A 26,715-nucleotide genomic window follows, 5' to 3' on the forward strand; every position below is an offset into this window, starting at 1 on the left:
GTCCTTTTCTCTCATCTCAGCTGCCTTCTATCATCTCTTAAGTGGGATTAGCTGAGAATTGTAAACACCATTCATATCTGCTGAAATAATTTATCCTAAACCCCTTATTAGTTTGACTCATTAACAAAATGGTATCTAGTAGTATGTTTATGAAGATGAGTTTGGATTTTATAATCTAGAGCTCCCTGTAGTATTTCACCACTACATAATTATTTTGGCCAATTGTAGCCTCTGCTTAGTTTTATCTTGGTGGAAATACCTGCATTTACTTATTTTTAATGTAACGATTTTAGTCAGATTTATGTTCTATTTGCTGTCATATACCAATTAAAAGTTAATGTTTCAATTATAAGAGTATGTGCTTTACTCACTAGTTGTCTTGTTTACTCTTGCATGGAGTAGAATTGCTGAATAGGAGAGTGAATAACCCATATAGCCTTTTCCAAGCTTTAAAGATTATATTAACATACTATTGCTGAAAACCAATTATGTATGATGAGTAAAATCTTCCCCTGAGATGCGAAAACATCAAGGTTGTTTGTTATGTTGATTTAATTGACTAGGGAGGATCTAAAAGAAACCAAACAGTTTGACCTGTAAAGAACTTTCTCAAAAGACCAGTACTGTTTTCTGTGTTATTCAAGTAGCTTTGAAAGACCCGACTCTGTTAAGGTGGGCTTTTATCTGTGCAGATGGATCTTTGAGCGGTATCCTCAGTGTAGCAGCTTACTGATAAACCTTCACCAAACATTGCCTTTATTATGCTACCTCATCTCTAATCCCTGGCAGACAGGGTTTCTGCATTTGGGCTTTTTTAGTTCAGCTTCCTTTTTCTTACAGTTTTAGCTAGACAACACTGCAACTGAGTGCATCATTGCGGTTTTACCATGTAATCAGTGCACTCCTGTCCAATTTAGTGTATTAAAACAATTAGTGGAAGAGAATTTTATTGGGAAGAACAGCAACTTGTATGACAGCTTATGTAGTTTGTCAAAGTATCTGTGTGTATGGCAATAAATCTTTGTAGCTAATTCTCTCAATTCATTATGCCTAGGTACTGCAAGGGTCTCACTACAGGGGATGATTCTTCGAGTTTGCAGCAATTCTTAAGCATAGTCGGGTGAGTTAAGGTTGAACCTCTGTCCTTAACTCGGAATTTTCTTGCTTTTATGGGTTTTAAGTTATTCCAATTACACATTAATATTAAGTACATATAAGATCAACTTTCAGACGTGATGACTGATTTTTTTTTTTTTTTTTTTAATTTATACCCTCTGTTTTTGAACTCCCAACTTAACGTACTCCTGGGAGCTAGACAGCTAAAAAGACTTGAACGTGTCGTCTGTGAAAATCTCAAAACTCCTTGAAAGAAAATTAAAGTTGGTCCTTAGAGTCTGTGGTCATTTTGAACTCTGTTTCTGACAATAAGATGACCACCATTTAAAATAAAAGAAAATAAAACTTTAAAAAATTGTTCCCAAGTAAGTATTGACTGCCTTGTATTATTCATAAGAATGAAGTTGATGCTAACTTCAGTACAAATTCAGTAAAATGAAAAATACAAATTAGCATGTAAAATGCCAGTTTCTTTCTAAGTGATTATGTGACTTTGATCTGGTCATGAGGGTGAACTTCATTATTGGAGACTACTTCAGAAGCATATGCATGTGTGTTTGTACACCCAAATCACCACTTTCCTAAATAAGGGCATTTTACCTTGCTTTAAGATCAGCTAGCACAGCTTCTGTTTCAGTTTTGGTTTGTCTTTTTTTTTTTTTTTTTTTAAAGAGTTCAGTCAGAAAAGTTACTGCAACTGGGCCTAAATATTTCTAGGAATCCCAGGATACGTTTATTATATGTAGATGTACTGAAGTAGTTGTTAGAGGTACAACTTAAAACCTACAAACGCAAGAGCTCCGGCTGGAACTGTCCCTTAACTTGCCCACTGTGCTTAAGTATTGCAGCACATTGCCGACTCTTGAGACTTCTCTGCAGTCCCTAGGAATAATGAGCTAAGGAGAGCATTTAGCTTTAAAGAACCAGCTATAGAGAAATAAATGTAAGTTGCAAAAATCATGTGTATCTATCACCTGCCATATCTCTTTCAGCCTTATTAATTTGGCGGTCAAATTAAGTTATTTTCGTTTCAGTTTTATTGCCATCTTGAAAGACAGTGAGATGGGATTTTTAAAATTAATCCAACTGAATTAGCTACAAATACTTGATCCGCTGTACTTTCTCCCATATAACCTCTTACCTTAAAATTGTCTGTTAAACTGCTGTTGTGCAGACTAAAAGAGATGAACTATGTAGAACGTCAATAAGGAACAAACACCTTGAACATTAACTTTTTAATTTCTTCTTCCAAAAGGATTTTTGGACCCTGAAAAGAAGCTTTTTTCCCATCGGATATTGTCAAGGGATGAATGTATCGATCCATTTTCTAAGACTGGGAATCTTAGGTATGTATACAGGTCTTAAGCATTATACAAAACAGGACAACAAGGAGAGAAAATATGCTAAATAAAATAAAAAGTACTCCATCTGTACTTGTCATGTTTATAGTCCTTTATCTGCCTCTTAAATATCAACACCATCTCAATAAAACTGAGATATTAGGCATTGCAGTATTTCATCTACTTAATGGGTTCTGTGGTGGCAGAACAGTGAAAGTGTGAAGCAATGGCATCATGTTTTCACTTGCACTTTTTATTCTTGCAACAACCACATTTCCACTTTGTCTTGTGATCTTTATAATGATTTGTATGTTGTGGGTTTTCTTAATTAAACCAAAACTCTCAGTTCGAGGTTAATTTATAATTGGATATCTAGTATTCTGGCTTTCAAATGTGCCATAAGCAGGTTCTCTTCTCTAGTGTTTCTTGAAATTAGGTCATCTAGAGCCTTGAATTCATATTGTAATCTAAATTCACGTTCACACATTTTTCAGAGTATAAAAACAGATATGTTTCATCTAGCTTTATGAAATACTAAAAATTATTGCCTCTCTGCATCTGTCTGTAGCAAATGAGAAGCTTTTTTCTTTTCTTGCTCTGGTTTTTTAATATGCACTTCAGGTACTCTTCTTCCTCCACCTACATGAGAGGTGATATTAGTATTTTTGCTTCCTTTATCTTGGATGAGCCTACTCTTTAAAAACTCTTCTTGTGTCTTTTTTCCTATTTATATATAGGTAGTGTATTGGCCATGTGATAGTTGGCTTCAGGCTGTTTGTCAACAAAAACAGTGAAAACTAGACTGAAATGCTGTAATGTTTTGTTCTTGCAGAGGTTTGTTGGTTTCTACTTCTAGCCTTTGGGATAAAGATTTTAAAATAGGTGTTTCTTTTTTTATTAATTTTAATCTGTTTGAATATTGTATTTTGAATTCTGTAATTTTAGTATTGCTGAAATTTTTGTAAGTTAATGAATAATCATGTTCTGCAGACATGCTCATAATAAACCAGAACATCAACAGAAACTACCTTCATTGCTATATAATTTCTAAAACTGGATCAATTTTATCAACTCTTCTGTCTCTTAGAGATCTCTTTCCATGTGGGGATTCCATGGTTTGCATCATTGATGATAGAGAGGATGTTTGGAAGTTTGCACCCAATTTGATAACTGTGAAGAAGTATGTATACTTTCAGGGGATAGGAGATATTAATGCACCTCCTGGATCCAGAGAAATGCAAATGAAGAAGAAAGGTAATTGGATTAGTTTTAAACCACCTTTACAACTTTGTCCACTTTTAAAACATGGTTGATACAAGTCATTGTGGTGGTCTTTAGTGGTATTGCAGTTATGCTCAGATGGGAAATCCTAGACTACTGTAGTTGACAGCTCAAATGTGAGTTCAGTAAAACTAGGCTGTTTTTGTTGAGAGCTTTCCTTTTGGCAGGCAACCACAGCAGAAGTGGAGTAGTGGTAGTAGTGTTATGGCTGAGAGCTGGTTTGGCAATACACCAAACTGTTCAAGAACATGTAGAGGGGGACAGTTTCTTCCCCCATGCCCATGTAAAACATTTCAGTTATTTGCTTTCTGTAGGTTTCTCCTTTTTGGTCCCCTTCCTTGCCCTTGGGACTTGGAAGTAATAGTTATTAAACTCTGGTCTCAACATTCTGAAAATGAATGTTTTGATCTCTGTTTACCTCCCTTATTATGCTAATAAAATTAATGTGGGATTTTTAGCATCTGTTTAACATGTTGTCCCAGCATTTGACACAAGAACCTTTTGTTCAGTAGGCTCAGCAGCGTAATACACGTAATGAATTTAGAAGGTGTGTATCACTAGGTTAGTAATAATTTGGGGGGAAAATGTATTTCAAACACAGTGTCTTAGGAAAGAATTGCAGGAATTTTTTTTTAGCCGAGGTTTGTTTTTTTTTTTGTTTGTTTTTACTACATGTGACATTGTTCTTCTTCCCTTGTTGAACTAGAGGTGTCCAATATGGAAACAGGAATAATGTACTCAGCCTGAATCAGGTCTCTGTGATGTAGGACTTCTACATTTGACTCTCATTGTTACTTGCAGGACAGGAACATGCACACAGAAGGGAGACAAAGTAGAGTGACTTCACACAGTGTTCCTGGTGAATGTTTGTGTGCAAATTTTTGGATATCTGCAATTTCTTTTTCTCCAGAAGAGACATCTGCAGACACATCCTAGAACTACTTTTTCTGTCTGTGACTCTTACCCATTTACTTGCATTCAGTCAGTCTCAAATGAAGTTTGAATGGCATCTTTGTATTGCTAAAACATGTATATCTTTTCAAGTATTAAAATGCAATTATTTTGCTATGAAAAGTAGGTCATATTTGAAAGACATGGAAGTTTATAAAGGAAGTTCTTGTACTATAGTTCTGGATTAAGACCTTATGAAGCAAATTCTGCCCCACCCCCCCCTTTTTTCTCTCCATTGCAGTATTTTTGTTTCCTTGAGTTGTAATCATAAAACTTATGCTACAAGGTAAATCGCTTAATGTTTGCATAGTTAACAAGTAATTACTTATGACCTGCATGTTTTAAAGAAAAAAAACTGGTTACATAACTTCTTTATAAAAGTAAAGTTTGTTAGATTTTCCAGTTCTTTCTAGTACTCACTGACACCTAGAATATGTTAACAACTTTCAAAAGCCTAGTGATGAATGCCAGACATAATGAAGTCTGACTCCATATGTCAACTTTGTGTTTAAGGTAAAAGAAAATTAAATTTTGATTAATCTTAAAAAAAAAAAAACACATGAAGAATGAGAATATATATATGTTTTCTTTCTTGCCTGTGTTTTAGTAAACCACTCTACAAAACCAGAGGTACTGGATCCAACAGTGACATCAGCAAAGGATGCTGAAGAAATAAAGAATGTTATATGTGTAGAAGAACAAAGCAATGGTCTCAAGAAAGCTGCAAAGGACACTTGCACTGCAAATGGCAGTACTTCTGTAAGCAGTGAAATATCTGATGGTGATATGAACTGCCGTGATAAAGTTGATGCCCAGGACTCCTTAAATGATAGCACTGATCACAAAATGGACAGTGAGGTCACTAACGATTTGACAAATACAAAAGAATCTCAGATTTCTTCCGAACAAGTTGATAGAACAATTACAGAGAAACAGCAAACCCAAGAGAAGACAACAAATGTCTTGGACTTTGAACTGTCTAGCGACAGTGAAAGTGACGGTGGTTTGGATACCAGAAAGTCATCCACTTCTGTATCAGATAGTGAGAATGAGGAAAAGAGAAGCTGGAAGAGATCCAAACAACCTCTGCAGGATGACAGTTTGGAGAAAGAGAGTTGCACTGATGTGAGTGAGAAAAAGGATGGTCTAGTGAACCATTCTGGGGACACACAGTCTCTGTCTGGTGAAAATACCCAGGACAAAACTGATCTTGAAGCACAAGAAGAAAGTGAACAGGAAAGCCTTTGTGATTTAGGTAATGGGTGTGCAGACAAGAAAGAAGCTGAAACAGAATCCCAGAATAGCGAACAGTCTGGAATTACAATGGGTGAGTCCTTAGACCAGAGTATGGAGGAGGAAGAGGAGGAGGATGATACAGATGATGACGACCATTTAATATATCTTGAAGAGATCCTTGTGCGAGTTCACACTGATTATTACACAAAGTATGACAAATACCTGAAAAAAGAGATTGAGGAAATTCCAGACATCAGAAAAATAGTACCAGAACTAAAAAGTAAAGTGTTGTCAGATGTAACCATAATATTTAGTGGACTTTACCCAACAAACTTCCCCATTGAGAAAACACGGGAACACTATCATGCCACAGCACTTGGAGCTAAAATTGTGAAGAATCTAGTACTGAGTGCTGATGATCCTGATAAAGCAACACATCTCATTGCAGCAAGGACAGGTAGGTATTTGAGACTTGAGTTTTCCAGCAGCTTTTTGGCTGATACAGTTCATGCGTGCCTTGAGCTGTTTTTCTGTATAACCTACAGGCTTTAATGTAACAGAGATTTGAATTGAAATTACGGAAAGATTCTTCCTAAATTGATTTAGAAGCCTTTTGAAAAGGATTTTTCTTTTTGTCGTCTTTTTAATCGTGTGGGTTTTAATTGTTAAAAGAAGGATGCACTAAATAACCTCTGATGTAGTGTGTTATGTCTCACTTTTTGGCTAAGAATTGGTGATACTGAGTCTTTGACTATTAAAATTGTTGAATAGAAACTTTCAACATCTGTGTCAAAGAAAAGTTTATAGTGGTCTTGCTGTAAAGTTCCAGCAGTGCTCTCTTTCACAGTTTCTCAGATCTAACTTCTCATGGTTTAGTTTCACTTGGTATGGAATTCAAACAAATGATCTTGAGACTGATGGTACCTTGTCACTGCTCTGTGCTTAACCTGTACATTTTTGTCAAGGGAGATGTAAGAGAGCATAGTGTAACTTTGGGGATGTCTTTGACAAAGCTGCCTGTTTTTGCATGGCTATAATTGGTAGGAATGCACCTTTGGTAGCTGCCGCAGAGGAGCTAACAGGCCAGCACTAGCTTCTAGTGCACTTTTTCTGTTAGCCTTTTGAAGTTACGTGGAATCTAAATATCTGATTATCAAACCCATGAAATCCAAAAGTAAAACTGCATGCTTTAAATCATCTAAAACTTAAGGGTAGTTTTAGGACATGTTTAGGTGACATAACCCAATAGGGGGCTGATTTCTTTGCTTATTTTTTCTTGACTGCTGTTCATGTTCATGTAAGGTTTTAGTACATCAGAAGCAGCTTTGTTTCATTGGCTTGTATTTTTAAAAAAAGATATATTTTCACTGGCTATACTATTTGTGTATATACTTTCCTTGAAGTGTGTATGACCTTAAGTGTAGATAGTGTGCATGTAGGGAGGCATTTAAAGAGTAAAAACATACAATAAAAAGAGAGATAGAGATTTTAGTAGTAAAAACAACCTAAAACTTAGAAGATGAAATTAGTTGTCCATATAACTGCTCTTTTTCCAGTTTCGAATCTTAGAATGCTTCAATTCAAAGTTTCTTTATCTACCTTGCACTTGATGGCTTTTGAATGTAGTTGTACATCAGATGCAACTATTGTGCGAGGGGTTAAAATTGATAGGATAAATGTAAATGAAACCCTCCCAAACATATACATTTCTCTAGAGAAAAGAGTTGAATAACATATTATGGTACACAGCATGTGATAATGAGAAACAGTTGACTTTTTCCTTGTTTGATTTTGGAATGTACAGTGTGGGGAGGGTTGTGTATTTATGTAGATAAATATATATATCATTGTGTTCCATTTTTATGAGTAAATTCTTTACCACTTGCTCATTCTTAGTGAATCATTCACCAAAGTACTTCTGAATATAAAAAACTATTTAAACTTTGCTTTGATTAAATTACATATTATGCTAAATCTAGAAGAGGTAACTTGGCAGTTGTTTCTGCCTAATGAGCAATACTATTACCATCTTCCATCATCACTTAGTAATTATATCTGTAACACTGGCAGTGAAATAGGGGGATTTAAAGTGAAAAAACTGTATTCTTCAATAACCCTTCTTTGTAGGATTCTTGCAGATTGACTGTGGTTCTGATTTTGTGATGGGGTTTTGGCTTTTTTCAAATTGAGACTATATTATTCTCACCTCTTGTTAGGTGGGAGTATTTATGCTGCATCATCCTAATTTCATGAAGGAAACTACTTAATCAGAGATTTAAAGGGTGTAAGTTTGTCCTGTCACAGCTGGATTTGTGATAATTCATCTGTCAATGTGATTTTCATAGTGATTCTTGTGTGGTTAGAGAGCAAATTCTCTTGCTCCCATTAAGCCATACAAATATCGCATCTCTGGCTCCCATGGCAAACATCTGAGGCACTGCTTGATGTCTACAAAAGCATGTCCCTTCTTGAGTTTTATTCAGAAGTCAAGGACATGAGACCAGACAGTGTTCTTATGCTGCTTTTAACCTTTTCTTTTTTTAATGTGTTTGTGAAAAGGTGAGCCAAACATACCTATTAGTTTACTGTTTCTGGGAGACCCCGCTAACAATGGCAGACTTGGGACTGCGACAAGCAGTAGAGCTTGCGTGCTTACTTTGCATTAGCTGAGATGTAATTAATGACATATGCTTAACCTGCAGCAGTGTTGGGGGGTAAGCTTTTGCATTTTGAAGGCAAAGGATGAGTTTGTCAGAGGACATAAAAGGGAAGAAGTCAATGTGCCCCTGAGGTCTTGAAGTGATGGGTTTTCTTCCTGCAAAGTGACCTCATCATAGCTTGCTGCATTGAAATGAATAGCTACTGAAAACCATTTTAGGTTGCATTTACAGCGTCCTTCCCAGCATATTAGAGTAAATAATTTAAATTTCTTTTGTCCTTTGTGTATACTTGTCTCTTTCTCTGGAGATGGGCAGCTTGTTTCTCTGTGGACACAGGTACTCTGAACTCTGAAATTAAATAAATCCTTGTTCTTGGAGAAAATTAGGATTTTCTTCATTATATAGGGCAGGAAATACTATCTACCTGACTTACTGTAAAACACAAGGAATTCTGTATCATTTAATCACCTTTCATAAATCTGAGTGACTGAGAAAAGGCTACCCTGTAGTCCTTTCCACTTGCTTAAATCTTACTTCAGTTTTTGAAACATCTGGTCTTTGCTTTAAGCATCAGTAAACTGCACTGTATGATGAGTTGTTATAGCTGTGTACACACTTGGCTAAGCAGTTACCACACTATTTCTTAAACCTTGTTATTTTCCTTCCTGAACAGGTGAAAGACACTGTAGTTGATTTTTGTATCGAGTTTTTGCTGGTGGAGCAGATAAAGCTGTTCAGATCAGTCAAAAATTATAGCAGTGTGGTAGGGATGAAAATATGTCAACTTGGGGCCCTGAATTTTTCTTTTCTTTTTCAAAATCTGTTTGATTCTATGTCATTTCCCATAGCTGTGATGTGTCAACAGGTTTTTTTTCTTAAAAATATTTTCAGGGCCTGTGTCTTTAAAAAAAAATCCAGTTAAGCACTACTCTAAATTCAGTCAGTGACCGGGTAACCCTGTTGCTTTTGTTGGTAAAGCACAGTGCAGTGTTAAAGCTGGACTTTAGCTGTAACCTTGGAACAGCACATATACCACCATTTTGTGATCCCTTAATTTTTGTTAGACAAAACACTGTGGTCAGTCTACCTTGTCTTAGGTTAGTGTTATTGCAGAAGAGCTTCAGGATTTGATTGTAAATAGAGAGCTATGTATAAAAATTATCTAAAGAGAAATATAAACTTTTAGTGATCAGATTTTCCAAGCAATGTCTGGCAACCTGGTTACAAACTGCCATGAGGATATGTTGATTTTGGAGTGTTGGAACCAGGAGAGTGTTTTCTGAGTGTCTCTGGTGGTCGGTCCCCATCGTGTACTTTGGTTTGTCCTCGCACAGCCCTGCGCACGTGGAGTTCCTCATGGATGAGATTGAATTGGAGGTTGCAGTCAACTGAGCACTCCCTGGCATTTGGCCCACAGGACTGGGCAGAGCTAATCCAAAGGAAAACTCCTGAGCATGGCTCCTCCAGCACCCTTTTGCCCTGAAAGATCTCCCTGTTGGGCTGTACTAGGTGGTAATGTGAACATAAGCCAAATAGCGGTATGACATTTCTTAGTCTTTGTAAATATACAGGTTAGTTCTTGTTTACCTATGTTGCTTAAGTGCCAAGTGTGTTCCATACTTTGGATAAGACGAAATAAACTGCTCTTGTGAAAATTGTGTCCTGGAAACAGCTGTAGAAGTTTTTATTGTTGTGTTATTGATTTTTGTTGCTTTTTTAGTAATGAATTGACAGCATTAGCAGGGGGATGTTTTCAACCTTTGTTTGCAAGATCAAAAGTACAATCAATGGGTACCTTCCCCAGGTTTGAAAATTATGTTTTTCCCAATATTATGTGCTTCAGACTGTATCTGTCAAGGGAGTAGATGTGATGAATTTGGACCCTAGCTTCTTCACGTGCATAGTCTTGTGTGCCTTTATAACTTTTTGGAATGACTTTTCAATTTGAAGTAGGGAAAGGTGATTAGACAACAATGCAAAAAAAGTGGTCCAGGTAAACAGTTTTTCTCTAAGTGATTTTCAGCCCAGCTGGATAATTCAGATGTTTTTAATTGCATCAGAAGGACTGTATCTTTCTGCTGTTTTGTCTTAATAAGCATACTTCCAAAAGGAGAAGATACACTGGGGAAAGGGAGAGGAGAAGGCAAGCATATTAAGTTGCACTACTATTTCTCCTAGCTGGTTAAATTTGGTGTTTCACCAAATTTGGTGTTTCACCAAATTTAGCTCTAAGAACATTATACATGTGAAATCTTAATTTGTGAAGATGCCAGCCAGGAATAGAAAGCACTCCCTGAGAAGACACTGATGTGTTGCCTCATTCAATTTTCAGTATGGTGGGGTGTGCAATAGGCAGCGGTACATTACAAATGGGGAGGAAGCAGAAAGCCTTGATGTTGCAGAGGTGAGAAACACTTACTTGACTTCTGACCCTCGGGAGGTGGGTTTGGTTATACACAAGTCTTCGTGTCACCAACTTCCATAGTATCATAGAATAGTTTGGGTTGGAAGGGATGTTGAAGATCATATAGTTCCAACACCCCTGCCATGGGTAGGGACAGCTTCCAGGTTGCTCAGAACCCCACCTAACCAGGCCTTGAACACTTCCAGAGATGGGGCATTCAGAGCTTCTCTGGGCAACCTGTTCCAGTGCCTCACCACCCTGTGAATAAAGAATTTCTTCCTAATATCTAATCTAAATCTCTCTGTTAATTTAAAACCATTCTCCTTGTTCTATCACTGTCCACTGTCTCTCTCTGTAAAAAGTCATTCTCCCTTTTTTATAAGCCCCCTTTTAAGTACCGGGAGGCTGCAGTGAGGTCTTCCTGGAGCCTTCTCTTCTCCAGGCTGAACAAGACAAACTCTTTCAGCCTGTCCTTGTAGGAGAGGTGCTCCAGACCTCTGATCATCTTTATGGTTTCCTCTGTCTTTCTTGCGCAACTTCACTTTATGTTAATGGCCTATACCTTTCAGAGCTGTTGTTTCAGAACAGTAACAAGTTCATCTGTAATACTACCATTTTAGCTTTTGTGTTTTAGTTTCCTGTTAGGATCCTGTTGACTAGAAGAAGAATTTACTTGACTCATCAGAATACATCTGGTATGAAATAATCGGATATGCGTGAATGCAGAATGTGAGGGTGGGGAGGAAGGGGCAGCAAAATGAAGCACCTGACATCATCAGTGCAGAAAAATATCAGCTTTAAAAACAGTTGGAGGAGGCCATCTTCTCATGTAACTTCATAGATTTAAAATGAGGTGAATGCGATTCTGTGGTTTTGTCCTTGATGAAGTTCAAAAGAAGCAGCACAGTCTATCTATCCAGCTGTATCACCAGCTCGGGTTAACTGTTGTGTGTGCTTAGTAGTGAAATCACTACTTTGTATGTTGTATTCAGTCAGCTCCAGAGCTGTTATGTGCAGGACAGTATTGCTAGTTGTGTCCGATTAATTGATTCGGTATCTAATACTAGGGCCAAGTACCTAAACTTCCACTGGACTTCTTGCTCTTGTTGCTTTTTCCCCTGAAACTTGTATGATTATGAACCTGATTTTGTCATTCACTTTATAACATCTGTCTTCTTACCTCTTTGTTTTTCTTTTCTTGTCATTGCTTTTCTCCTTTACTCTCAAAAGAAAACAATTTCCAAGCCAGGTCTTTACTTTTTTCAATTCTTTTTCTCCCAGATCTCTTAACCTGATTCTCTTTCAGATTCTCTTTCTTTCCTCTGAAACACACCCTGTGTATAAAATTAAATGCAGCTTTAAACTTAACTCTTCCTAACTGCAGGTATTTCTAAAATTCCTATTGAGGTTATATAAATGTTAATAATACCTCTGGTGAAGGCTCCCTCTGGCACTGTAAACTGGCTCACTTCCAGGAACTGTTGCATGAAAGTGCTCTGAGTTGCTGATTACTTTTGTAACTGACAACTAATTGGAAAACAGATTTCTTAAATCAGAGGATGAATGATAAAGGTGCACTGACCTCCTTTACTAGAGTTCTACTTTTTAGCCAGTTAAAACCTCTTGGTCTGCAAAGGTGTGCTAGGATTAACAGTTGGAGTTCTAAAATTGTTTTCAGTGAATCTTTTTTGGACGGTGGTTTTATTTTTATTTCATGGCAGAATTTAAAATATAGCAAGTCTAAACCATTTGTGGTTTGGAAAGGGCCTTATCTTGAAATACTTATTTTTGTATTAGCATTTATCTTGTATTCTTAAACTTTTTTTTTTTTTGCAAAGATGCTAGTGTGGAGTAAAGCTTTATATGTACAGCTCTTATATCCTGAACTATGGAATTGCTTGCATTTGCTGCTGATAATAGAAGAAATGTATTTGGGCACAAAACATTTTTTGGTTGTTAATCTCAATCCAAGAAAAAACTTACTTGTATCTAGGGGAAAATGTAGCCCTACTCCTATTGGGTTTGGGGAAAGAAAAGTAGAGAATCATGGAATCGACTGGGTTGGAAAAGACCTCTGAGATCATCAAGTCCAACCCTTGATCCAACAGTGCCATGGTTACTAGACCATGGCACCAAGTGCCACATCCAGTCTCATCTTAAAAACCTTCAGGGACGGTGAATGCACCATCTCCCTGGGCTGCCCATTCCAATGTCTGATTACTCTCTCTGTAAAAAATTTTTTCTTAATATTCGACCTAAACCTCCCCTGGCACAGTTTAAGACCGTGCCCTCTTGTCCTCCTGCTGGTTGCCTGGGAGAAGAGACCGACACCCCCCTGGCTACAACCTCCTTTCAGGTAGTTGTAGTGAGTGATGAGGTCTCCCTCTTCTCCAGGCTAAACAATCCCAGCTCCCTCAGCCTCTCCTCATAGGACTTGTGCTCAAGTCCCTTCACCAGCTTTGTTGCTCTTCTCTGGACCTGCTCCAGCACCTCAATAACGTAAGCTTTCAGCAGTTTGGTGAAGGACAATTATCTCCTGCCCTTTCTGTTTATTTACTCCTTTAAATTTATAGAAGTCTTAAAACTGAACTGTCTAACTAACTAGTTAGGTCAATCCTCAGGTGCATTTCAGTTCATCTGTACCCCAGCAGATTGTAGTTCAGGTTGTACAAAGTGCATTGAGTATTTGCGATTAGCTATTTCCTCTCATCTTCAAACTACATGGAGGAGTATGAGTACTTGAAGATTTTCATCTTAATTGAAACAAGTAAAATCATGTTGTTAAATTACAATCATGCAGATGAAACTCTGGGGAACTATGATAAAAACATCACTTGCTTCCTTGTCAGAATTGTTCTGAAGTTTGGTGGGGTTTTTTTTCTGGAGGCTTCATTGCTGAAGTCACATGTGTGAAAACAGACAAGAGCTCCTAGTATTATTATTATATTTTACTTTTGTTTCAGTTATTAAACTGTTGTTATCTCAAACCACTGGTATTACTAGTTTTTTCCTGATTATCCTCCCAATCCCACTCAGTGGTATGTGGAGTCAGTGAGTTGCTGTGTTGTACTTTCTGGCTGGGATTAAACCATGACACTGGTTTTGATGCTTCTTGGCAAACATTTATAGCAAGTTTACTGAGGTTTTTTGTTCTGGCATCCCCAGAGAGTAGAATTTGAGATGACCTGTTACTTGCATGCTGCGTTATTGATGGTTTTATGTGGGCTTCATGCTAGCCTTCTGTATTTAACTCCACATTCTTTGTTCCTCTTTTGGCAAAAAAGAATGAAATTGTCTGCTTTTGCCCCCACTTCTGGCAAATGGAAGTTGAGGGGATGGCTGATTGTTAAAAGGTAGCATACTGTATGAACAGGGGACTGTGTGTAAAAAAAAAAAAAAAAAAAAAAAAAATAGTAGGGTAAATGAGACTTTAACAGCATTGAAAAATTGCTTATGCTTAAACTATGATAAATGTAAATGAAGGAGATTAAATACAAAAGTGCACTTGTATTGTTTTTTGAGCTAACATGAAGAGGCAGAGGTTGTCTGTATAAATTTTAGTGGACTATTTCCATAGTGCCAGTTCTTTACGAAGCTACCTTCATCCTTCTTGAGGCTCAGGTTGTCATGTTTTATTTAGATTCTCACTTTTATTAGTTGGAATTGGTTTTTTGGATTCAGGAGGAATGTTTGCTTTTTTTTTTCCCTGTAAGATTGATCACAAAATTTTCTTAGTTTTGACTATACACTGGTTTATCTTCTGTGTTTCTGGGAACACTGTAATGTTTTGTTTGGCTTTGTAATAGGCACAGAAAAAGTACGGCAAGCTCAGGACTGCAAGGACCTCCATGTTGTAAACCCTGATTGGCTGTGGAGCTGCCTGGAGCGCTGGGACAAGGTTGAGGAACAGCTCTTTCCCTTAAAGGATGACTACATCAAAACACACAGGTAAGTGGTAACTTGAGGGCTATGAAAATAGGTTATTCATACAGTGATGCTGATTTATTAATGCAGCTATGAAATTGGTTTCTGACAAATTCAGAATGGTGTGCGATATTTACAGATTTTATGGAAAAACTCCCCGGTTTTGTCCATTTCTGTTCTGCTTAAACTGAGGACTCTCAAGGGATGAGGAGGTAGTTCCACAAGTAGCACAATGGGGAGAAACTTCTAGTAACAGTAATTTCTTTAGCAGTTACTGTAGCTAGCTGTTCTCAGCTGGAGAAGTTGACCTTGTCAGTTCAACCAGGGCGCAGGATCATTCATGCTGCCAAAAAATGTACACACTTCCACAACGTGAAAAATTGGTCAAGTATGGCATTTTTTTCTGACACTTGCTAGTGAGGAGAAAGGGAGAAACAGAAAAATACCACAGAAAATTCTAATAAGAATTGGAAGACATGAAGATAGAAGCAAAAACTGGAAGAAAGGAAGTAGTGAGAGGTGGTTTTGGGATAAGGAAAAATGTTGAAAAAGAAAAGGTAAAAAATAATCAGTGCACTAGTATGACAGTAAATAGAAGTGACAACCAAAAACTTTATTAACACAGAGGAAGTCAGAGGGCTATCAATAGCAGTCCCCTTCATGAAAGTGACATGGCTGAAATAACTTACGACAAAATATCATATAGCCAGCTTCTGCTTCTTGACTTACCTGTTTGGATAGATCCACATTAGTAGAAGCTTAATGGAGAACCCTCCCTTAAGTGTTTAGGCAGGAAGGGACTTTAGCATATTGGGTTTTCTGTATTAAACTGATCTTGGTGTGACTGAGTAGGCTAGTGATTTACTTTCTGCTTAGAAGATAAAGACACCCTTTGTGGGCAGAATGTGTGTGTGCAAGACATCAAATGCTTCGAAGATGCCAAAAGAAGAAACATCTGGAAGTAAAGCCTTTTATCAAATGGCAGACTAGGTAGAGACATGAAATCCCTATAAGTGAGGAAAGAGACGCAGCCTACTTGTGGCTTGACTAGAATACTTAGTTTTTAAAAAGTACTGTCAGATGTTTTTTAATCAAACTTTGGAATACTTGTATGGGATGCCTAATTTGTCTCAGAGGTCTGACACAGCTGAGTTGTCAGATGTGGACAGTGAGTTGCGAACATCATTTTCTGATGTCTAGAATGAATGTTAATCTTCCTACCTATCTTAATTTACTCTTCCATTTTATTGAAACATGATATTTTTTCCTACTTCTGCATTTCAAATACAATACAGCATAACTTCATACTTCCCCTACCCCCAAGCTTCAGTCAGTAACACATGTATCTTAATGCAAATACTTCCATTTTAACCCAGTATGTGCAACCACTTTGGAAACGATTACTGGTCCAAGGCACTTATAAACTAGGGAAAAGGATGAACTCTGAGAAAATATTTGCATATAAAATGAAGTTAAGAACAGCAAAAAAAACCCAAACTTGGAATTGGTTGACCTTAAATTTTGATGCTACATGACTACTTCAGAAATGTCCATAAAAGCATGTGGTAAAAACTCCATTTTTGTGTCACTTCTAATATTTGTTACAATGTAATTTAATTGGATCTTTTTTTAATATAGTGTTGTTTTAATGGAACATAACATGCTGTTTTATTTGATTTTTTTAATTATTCAATTGGCTTTCTTTTTTGTGGCATTTCATGATAATTGGATAGTATGTCATAATGGTGATTCCTACAGACTGATCTCTGTTTCTGCTGACATTTCTAAAATTGTTTTAAAATGCATCATAGGCAGCTTAGTATTTTAAAAACTTAGTTTGAGTGACTTGCAAATTAATACTGTATGTTTATTTTCTATCAGAGTCAATTTGGAGAGCAAATACAAAGATCTGGTACAATAGCCCTCTTTTCTTTTTAGTGCGTGTATGCAGATTATCATGCTGCTCAAGTTGTGCAGTTGTAACTACCTGGAAGCCATATCAAACTTCATATTTTTAGAACTTTTAAGGCACACTTAATAATATTTTAATAATGTAAATATGACATTATCTGTGTATTTGCATTTTTCTGCTTTATATTCAGTGAGACTTTAATGGGGGTGGAGAAATGTTTCTTCAGAGATCTTCCAAGCCATTTCCTCTCTTTCTCCCGTAGAAAAAAGGAATGCTAATTTTTTATGTTCTGGTTACATAGCTCATTTGAATTTCTAATACCGTTTTTTCTGAACTCCATCTAACAGAGAGAATAGCCCTGCCACGTTTCCTGATACACCCAGCACATTTCAGACAGCTCTATTTCACCCAACACCCATCCATCCAAAGTCTCAGCCTGGTCCTGAAGTTCGACTGTATGATCCTAACACTGGAAAGCTAATCAGGAAAGGCACACAGACATCTGGGCAGTCAATGTACATCCAGTCTCCAGCTCCTCCCATCACCTTACCAGTCCATGGTGAACACTCATCCTTCAGGTACCTAAAGCATAGCTAAGAGTCACTTCATCTATATTTTTAGATTCTGTAGTAAATTTAACCCTTGTTATCTTTGATCAAACTGTCATCTTTGCTTTACTTTGTTTGCTTTCTAAAAAACCAAGAAAAACAGTGAAAGTGAATAGTCAACTGAAGTGAAATTGGGATGCTACAATTTCAGGTGCTTTTTGTTCCTCACCAAAGTGCAACTAGAAACCTCAAATCAAATAAATTCAGTGTGTAGTTTGTGTGCTCTAAAGAATGCTAGAGTAACTAATCTCTGAAGTAGGGCAGCTTAATGTTTCTTAATGGGTCTTCTAAACAGAAAACAATCCAGTATTCTAAAACATATCTGATAGCATTTGACTCTTTTTTATAAAATTTTCCTCTTCATCTAATTTCTTTCAAATGGGGCATTCGATTTGTGTTTTTGAGGAATATCAGAAGTGATGGAAGAGGAGTGTAGCTATCTGAGTATTGTTAAATAAGGCCATATGGCTGATTGCTAGTTAATAATCCTTAGATCACTAAATCAAGGCACTAAAGCAGCAGGAGGAAGAGGCAGCCTGCCTTTTGAAATACAAAGGCATCTGGACTTTGTCAAAATTTGTGTTAAGCTGCAAAAACACCACTTGTTTCTTAAGGATGTGTAAAATACCTAAAATTCGTGCCAAATTATCTACATAAAAGATTCAACTTTCTGGAATACTAACAAGTTTAGTAAGGCTTGTTGACTCCAGTGGTAAAAAAGTATCCAACTGAAGCCAAAGCTTTTCTTTGTAAAATGCAATCAGCATTCCTTTTTATGATATGATCAGAGTAGAAAGTTGTTACAAAGCAATTCAGTTCTCCAAAAATATACATCACAACTATAAATGCACAATTTTCTACCTTTCCCTGCCACTTTCAGTGTTCTCACTTGTAAAGGTTTGGTATACTAATGTAGCTTATGTTTCCACTCTATCTTCCTGTTATTAAATTGTTTCAACTTGTTTTTTCTCAGTTGTTATCTGTTTATAGGCTTTTTTTTATTTCAGCTTCCCAGTTGCTGTCAACACAGGTTTTTTGAGTCTCTCTTGTTTGTGAAGATGTCTCGTTTTCAGTTCCTTTTTAACTGTGTCTTTTAAAATCTGTATTTTACTTTACTATGACATTGTAAATGAACATTAAAAACTTAAAATAATCAAGACATAGCATGTATCCAGAGAGGAGCTGAAAAGCTTTCGAGGTTTTTTGTCAGTTATTGTGGGAAGGAATTTGTCTAGAAATAGAGCTGGGAAAGTCGTACACATTCTTATGTTCTTATGACATATAGTTATCATAACACTTGTAAGATTCTTCAGTATAATGGGTTATGTTGATATTAATGCATCATTCAGTGTTTTTCCTACCTTTGCCAACAACTTCAAGAGTTTGTCCTCACCTAAGCCTATTTTTTGTTGATGCTGAGGTACCTCTTAACTGGAGCATCTTATTGAAAAGGAGAGTAGTGTACTTCAGGTGCCCTCTTAGTTGAGTTTTATAGAGCTACAGAGAGGTTTTGGGGCTAGAGTGAGGCTATGTTGCCTTGCTACTCCCATTTTTTCACTTCAGCATTTTTTTTGACTGTAAATGCTTAGGGTTGAGATGTATTAGTCTAAGAAGATGAATCCAATTACTCTGTGCTGCAACTTCACCCCACAACTAAGCAACTGTAAGAAAAGACATGAACATAAGATATATGCTGAAAAAAGTATTTTCATGACCGTTTCCTGTTGATTTGGTCCTCATGGTGAAGTTAGTGACCTGTGAATACAGATGTCTTAATTGGGGCATGTAACTCTCCTCAGTTAAGATGCTGAGGAGAGTCCTGGTAAAGTCTAGGAGCAAAGCAGGGCAGTGATCAAATACTGCTTTAGGTACTTTCAGTGGATAGGAAGTACAGTGCAGGCAGAGCACGAAGGCTGTGAAGTAACAAAAAGCCAAGTAGGAACAGCTTTACTGTGTTACGACTGAGGAAGAGCTGAGGCAGTACTGTATGGTTTGTCTTAATGCATACATCAATGATAGGTTTTAAAAAAGCTTCACATCCACTTTAGAATGTGATGTGATACTGGTCTTAAGAGAAAACTACCTTAGTGCAGCAATTTCTTGGTACAGGGCAATGTATTTTTGTCCTGACAGACTTTACATGCTCATATGTTTACTTCCTATAGAAAGATGAGAGTATTTGTAACTAAGCCATTGAATTTAGGCAGAGTTAAAGTTGTTAACACTCACAGCCGCTCCTCTTGTGGGTGGGTGCAGTCAAAGCCTCCAATAATCTTTGATAGTTTCTCAAATCTTCATCTGATTCTGAATTTCAGATAGTGGGAAACAGAATTGCACTGCTGTGAGAGGAAACCCTCAGGGACATGGTAGTTACATGTGGCAAAACAATGTTCTCTTATTCTAAGAATAGACCTCCTTGGGCTTAGGACATAACCTCCTGCTTGCAAGGCTGGTTACTGAAAAGGGCTTCTAGTTATCCAAGTACCATTTCATAAGAACTTTTTCAATTCTCTCTTTATTTTGTGTTCAACATTTTCAGTTTCTGTGGTTCAACTTGAAACATAATTTAAAATGGGATATAATCAGTTTAAATACCTACATGCAATGTCCAGTGAAACTGTTACCGGTGAATTACAGGTGGTTCAGTTAGTGTAGCCAGCATTTCGAGTGACAGGCACAAGTCTTGCCATTGTGCTTGGCTCTGTGAGACATGAGAACCTGCTTTTTGTCATGGCTGTTGCAGCCTGAGTAGAAGGGTGACAAAGAGTTTGCAGCTGTACTAGAAGGGAAGGGAATGCAGCACCAGCAGCTCTTCTCTGAGAACAGGAAGGATTCCTCTTTAAAAATAACCTTCATGTCAGAGCTTTGACATGCCTTGTGTATCTCAACAAATTTGCATTTTCATACAGAAACAGTTTTCTACAAGCCTTGCAGTAAACACTTAAGTTGTAACAGGTCATGAGATGTGTAATGTAGTGTTGTTCACAATAATACAAATGCTAATGACATCTTGGACTAGAATAAAGAAAAAATAATGGTACAAGTTAAATTTTAGTGAATGCTAATAATACACTAACAGATGAGGCAAGGCTTAAAATATGGATGTAATTTACATGTAAGAAGTTATAAATGGCACCCTTGTTTTAAATAATGCTAAGATGCACCAAATGGTTGGTTTGAAGAGGTGTGTCAAGCAGGTGTTGGTGGCTGAAGCCATACTTGAGGGCCTCTATAAACTAATTTTGCTTATAAATTTTTTAATAAATTTTTCTGAATTTACATGCTCATTTTTACTGTTTTTCTTTACTTAATGTTACAAGTCATGTTATGACAGCAAAAATATAGAGTGCCAAATTGAATACATGGCTTGAATTTAAATATTTTTAACATTTCCATGATGATAATGCTATTTTAGGTTTCTCTCAGTGTTATATCAACAGAAGTGCTTTTTACTTCCACAAGTGTTGAACCCACCTGGTATATGTATTTCCTTGTGCATGCAAGACTGGCAAGCACCAACCAACCTCTGCAGGGTTGAATATGGTATTATTTTTTAAAAAGTACTCATGAATCTCATTTGAATAGAAGTAGATGTAAATTCCTGCATTTGTATGTCTTTAATTTTTATTGAACTTAATGGGCTAGTGGAAAATGTAAAGCCTGGAAAATGTCTTTGAGGAAATAAAAATGTCTTACAAACCTTAAAGAAGCCTTTGTTTCATATTGCTTTTGGAATGCTTTCATGAGAAGGCTCAGTGTTTCTTACCTAGTAGCAGTTGGAAAACAGTGGATAAAACATCTGACAGAAGTCTTTAGAACCTATTAATACAGTTATTTTACAGTTAATATTTGTGTGTAATAATGTAGTCAAGTATGATCTCAGATTTTACTCTATAAGAGGTGGAGTTCTTGTCATCAGTATGATTATGTGTTCTTAAAAAATATGCTAGATTTATTTCTAGTCTAAGAAAGTCTGCTTGGCTGCCCTGCTACATATAACTTCTCTGTAATTCTTGGCATGGTCAAGCTTCTTATGTTTTTAATAGAGTTGTGTAAGGTGCCTATAGCTTTTTTTGTCATTCTCTGTTTCACTAAGAATGTAAATGGCATCACCACCTCTCTTAGCCAGGGTACCTATTAAAAAGGTATGGAAATTGTACTTTAAAATGTTCTTTTGGAAAATATAGTGGAATGCTGTATTGTTTTCCTCTTTTACCTATGAAAATTACTGTCTGAGAGCAATTTAATAGCAAAAGAATGGTCTTTTAAAATAGAAAACATGTAGTGTGCGGGGGCAGTAGGGGGGGGAACAGAAAACTTAGCTGTGGTGAGAAACTCTTAACAAAAACCAGTTTGATTAGTTCATTTCCACAGCATCCAAACTGTTCCACTGTACAGAATCAAGAGACTGCGAAGGGGCTCATGGCTGCTGTGCTGCTGAATATTGCTGTGCTGATGGGGGTGCACGTTTGGGTAGCACAGCAGTGGCTTGGCTCTTTTCCCTCACCACCCCCAACTGAAATTTCCTGCACCTATCCATGGGATCTGAGAGAAGAGAGATGTGTATTTGGGAAATATGAACCCTGAAAATGAGCAAAATTGACAGCTTTGGGTGACTTTCAGATGTCATACATTCTGGAACTGAAGTACTAATGTAGATAAATGTTGATATTTAGATAACCTTTCTAAGAAGCTGTTAAATTCACAAGAGGAGAAACAATTTTGTAAAACTTTACCTGTGACTGGATTTGCATAGCTTAATAATGTTTTTTTTGGGGGGAGGACTCCTGGTCTAAAGCTGTTCCTTGAAAATCCCAGCTTGATGAGAAGTAGCCATCCTGTGCAGAAACTCTTCTCAGCTTTACTATTTCTCAGTCACCATCACCCTCAGAAACAGCTTGATGGTCTCTCACCTGGTAGTTGCAATAGGAAACAGCTTGTGATTTCAAATAGTCACTTTTATACCTGCTTGTGGTAGTCTTTCTCCCCCCCCAGCCTTATGACCAACATAAATAGTTTGTGACCTTTGAGTTCCGGGTGGTGCTGAGCTGCTGTAACATGTTTCAGGCAGTTAGTGTGACGGTCCAATGCTTGTAGTTAAACTGTGTTGTGTAGTAGTTTTAGCTTCTGCAACTCTTCCATAGCTAAGTAATATTCACAGAAAAAATATATACAAGAAAGGTAAAAGTTGTTCTACACGTAGTCTAACTTCTTATTACTATGATAAAGCAACTCCCATGAAGTTATGACTATTTTATTTTAATTAACATTTTGACGTTCCTTTTTTTATCTACATATTTGGATTAAATACAGTAACTAACAAGGTAATAAAATACAGACTAAAAGAAGATGCTTCCATATTTGAATATACTAGCCAAAAAGAAATACTGTCTCTTTTGCATCTTATCCAGACCTAGTATCTGGGAAATATCTAAAGTAAAAATTGATGCTGCCGAGCTGAGCTTTCTACTTGCAGAACTCTTGTCTGTAAGGTTGAGAAATAGAAGGTGTACTTTGAGACTCAAAAATAAAAGCATAACATAGATCATGAAAAATGCGTTGGAATGTAGGAATTGCTTCCTGGATAATAAATGTATCAAGTGATGGAGAAACTCCGCTTGCGCACAAATGTTAAAGTATTTTAAGGGCAATGCATCTGCAGATACTGAAGCTTTGGTATCAAGAAAGGTTTGATGGTTACTTATAAGAACAATGAGAAGGCAGGAGAATGAGTACCTTGTCAAAGGTAGAATAAAAACTTAAGCTTTCAGACTGAACAAAGTATTCAGCAGGAGATCTTGTGTTGATGAGCACAGAACTTTATTAAGCAAAGTCGTAGATACATGGCAGTCATAAATGGTTTCTAGGATTTTATTTCTAAACAAGCTGTAAATTAAGTAAATCTTTCTTATATGGGACCACTGCAATTTTTCAGAGTTGTTCAGCCGCATCAGCAGCAGATGTTTGAAGAAGAAGAATTACCAGCAAGTGAAAACGAGGAGCAGCCTGGTCCATCTAAGCGGAAACGCCAGCCAAGTATGTCTGAGACAATGCCCCTGTACACCCTATGTAAAGAGGATTTAGAGAGTATGGATAAAGAGGTGAGCGTAACCTATTCTGACAGGTTTCTAACATAATGATTGTTAGTTATTCATAACAATTTTAACTTCTGTTAAATTATGCATGTACATGAACTGACCTTGTATGCCACTATAGTAACTTTAAATGAAAGCCACAGCAGACAAAAGTACAGCTCAGGCTAAAATGCAGTTATGTTCTGCAAAGCAGAACAGAATACTCTGGCGTGTAAGTAGGCCTTTAAAGTAGAACTTCATTTAAGTATAACTTTTTCACACAGAACATGGTATCATATTTGCTCTGTGGATAGCTTTGCCTTGTGTCACTTTAGAGTTGTTTTGGTTTGGCTTTTTAAAGTAGATCTCAAAATAATAATCTGGACAAAAATCAGTGGTGGGGTGTGAGAAGAGAGGTCTGCAGATATAAAAGGCACAAATTGTGGAGAAGATCAGGGAGACAAATGGGAGCACGAGGCCTCATTATCTGTAGACATGTAATTGCGGTGCTGTTGAGTTGTAGCTATTACGGTTTTGCAGGTGAAGGGGGATTTCTGTTAGTGAACTGTACATCTTTCATACAAAAGCATGTTATTTGAAATTCATTATGAACCTCTAGCAGCTTCTTATTTTTCACTTATTGTTCTGTGTTCTTTTTTTCAAATGAACCACCATCTTAAATAACATTAAATGATACATACAGATAAAAATACTTATCGTTGTGCACTATGTTTTCATGAATTTGTAACCCTGTGTATGACTTTACTGTAAAATCTAGTGGCCCTGGAGCTTGAATTCATCTTTGAGCTTAGATGGTTCACTGGGGTGGGAACAGGAGCATATATCTTTCCGTGTTCTCGTCAGTAAGTTCGTTCCAAGGTTCTAGCCATAACAGGCCTTGAGTTATCTTCAGAACATATAATAAAATTGTGAGAAGGAAACTGCATATTTCACCAAGGGAAGAGTTTATGTATACAGCACAGTGTAATTTTGATATGGACTTTTGGAAGAACTTCGGGCTAGTATTCTAGGGAAAAGTCCAATAACTTTCAACTGCTGTGATGATCTACTTTGAATTTCAGGTGAGTTCAAGCTTTGACTTAACTGGTAACTCTTGGAGCTGACAACTTTTGATTTCTTTTGGTTTTTGTTCTGAAGTATGTTTCCCATTTTATCTCAAGCTTTTACCAGAAATAGTATTTCTTCTTGTCATTATACCAGTCCCTGAATCCATCTGTGCCTTCTATCTGTGTTATCAGTGGTAGTTAAAGGAAATTTTTATTATGGGTTGCCTTCATGTTTTTATGTACTAACATTTTTTCTAATTGTTTGGATTTTGGAAAATATTAATGAATTGCTGATGCAATGTGTGCACTGAGCCAAAAGGAAGTGTGCATGTTTTCCAGACTCACTGCATATAAAGTATATATTGTTCTGTTTTTAAAGATACTATTTAGGAACATTGTAAAAAATCTGAATCTTTTGGCACTGCTCATTTTGTGATTGATTGCTCTCTGTACTGCTACAGTTAAGACTAAAAAAAAACTAAGGTTTTTCTACTTATTCTACAAATATAAATATCTTAAATTACTATGATTTGGTTTTAAATTAGGTTTTTACTTAAGCTACATATTTGTGTTTGGAAACTAGACTATATGAACTTCAGAACAAATGAAGCCTAAATTCCAGTGCATTGTTTTCATTAGTTGACTTAGCTTTGGTTCCAGGAGTATGATTTGAGGTTATAGGTACTGCCAGAAGTTTTCCCTTCCACCACTCTCTGTTCCTTGGGCAGCTGAACCAGTGTGGGGGCGTATGTTTTAGGTTTGGTGCAGAAGTGGGGGGGGATTTTTCTGGTCTTTTAGCTTCCCAACATTTTTTAGATCAAGGATCCAATGTTAGCACTGAGACATAGAGGAAGGCTGCACACAGGACATAATATCAGTTCACCGTGACTGATTTACTTTCCACAGAAAAGTGTTTACCCCTAGCTCATTCTTTTTCAAAACATGTTAAAGGGTAAGAACCTTTCTGGAATTGTGTCACTAAGAGACGTGAAATTTCTGCTTTCTGCCACAAAAATGCTTTTGCTTCATTTGTATCCATTCTAGTGCTTATGGCAGCCACAAGATCTGCAGCTGACTGCAGACTGCCTTGGCAGAGCAAAAGTGATGTCTTGCTCCACAGCTACATGTGCCAGTGCTGAGCCTGTTTGGTTAGGAGTATGCAGTCTGAGAGGAGTGAAGCCAGTGTGCCTTTGCTGCAATGTAAGCCAACCTGAGTCTCAACTGCTGTGTCCTTGCCCCTACACTGTTGGTAGTCATGGGACCATACAGCAGGCAAGCTCAGGGAGCTGTTTGGGGCAGAAAAGATCACTTTCCAGGTTAATCTTCATGATTTCCAGCTTCCAGAAATAACACATCATTGCTGCTGCATGAGTACTAGTGCTAGGAGCAGGCAGAAGATGGAAAGAGCTGGGAATGAGCAGTGAAGGCAGAACTGCATTTAAAGCTTTAAAACTGCATCCTCAGTATTTCTACTGAATTCCCTTGCAAATTTGGATAAGATCAAAAGGAGTCTTTTAGCTTTAGGAACTGGGATTTTTTTCAATGAAATTAAATAGGGAATGCAAGCATTCATATATACTCTTTCTATGGACATAATTAGCAATAAGTAACTCCTTTTCACTTCTAAAGGAAATCTTGCTTTTTCTTTGCAAAAATCTATGAAAGGTCACACAGCCCGAAATAATAGAGAATTTGCATGTAGTTTATATGTTGGGAGAGTTTTGTTAGAAGAATCAAAATGAAAACTTTTGAAGAGAATTTAATTATGATATATTCCCAAATTAAATCCCTTTCCATCCTTAACCTATTTAAATATTTGTCACTTTTTCTAGTAAAAAAGCACTAGCTGTTCCATGATTCCATGAGGAAGAACTACCATGGATAGGCATCTCTACTAAAACTTGATCTTATGTGGATTTGTACCTTCTCTTATTATTTTAGCTGTAGTTGTGCTATGGGATACCAAGTAAATCAAAGGAAATGAGTAGCATCTCAGCTATTGGATTGCAGTTAAAGGTCACTTAGCCTTTTGTATCTTTTTCAGTGCCAGAGATCTGGGAGACCAGATCCAATGGTGGCTTTTCTTCCATCTGACACAAAGGACTGTTTGAACTTTAGGGAAATGCAAGCACAAGAGTATTC

The 26,715-nt window shown here is 37.0% G+C and overlaps 1 protein-coding gene across 1 annotated transcript in view; it reads left to right on the plus strand.

Moving 5' to 3' along the window:
* The window catches only part of CTDP1 (CTD phosphatase subunit 1), a 100,496-nt gene that overhangs the window by 21,918 nt on the left and 51,863 nt on the right, over window positions 1-26,715 (plus strand). Inside the window, exons 6-11 of the mRNA XM_064666279.1 lie at window positions 2,372-2,462; window positions 3,544-3,710; window positions 5,296-6,381; window positions 14,795-14,936; window positions 17,172-17,402; window positions 23,368-23,533. Coding sequence (XP_064522349.1) covers window positions 2,372-2,462; window positions 3,544-3,710; window positions 5,296-6,381; window positions 14,795-14,936; window positions 17,172-17,402; window positions 23,368-23,533 — 1,883 coding nt within the window. The remainder of the gene's footprint in view (window positions 1-2,371; window positions 2,463-3,543; window positions 3,711-5,295; window positions 6,382-14,794; window positions 14,937-17,171; window positions 17,403-23,367; window positions 23,534-26,715) is intronic.

Source organism: Pseudopipra pipra, chromosome 1 (genome assembly GCF_036250125.1).
Source record: "Pseudopipra pipra isolate bDixPip1 chromosome 1, bDixPip1.hap1, whole genome shotgun sequence".
Classification (NCBI taxonomy): Eukaryota; Metazoa; Chordata; class Aves; order Passeriformes; family Pipridae; genus Pseudopipra; species Pseudopipra pipra.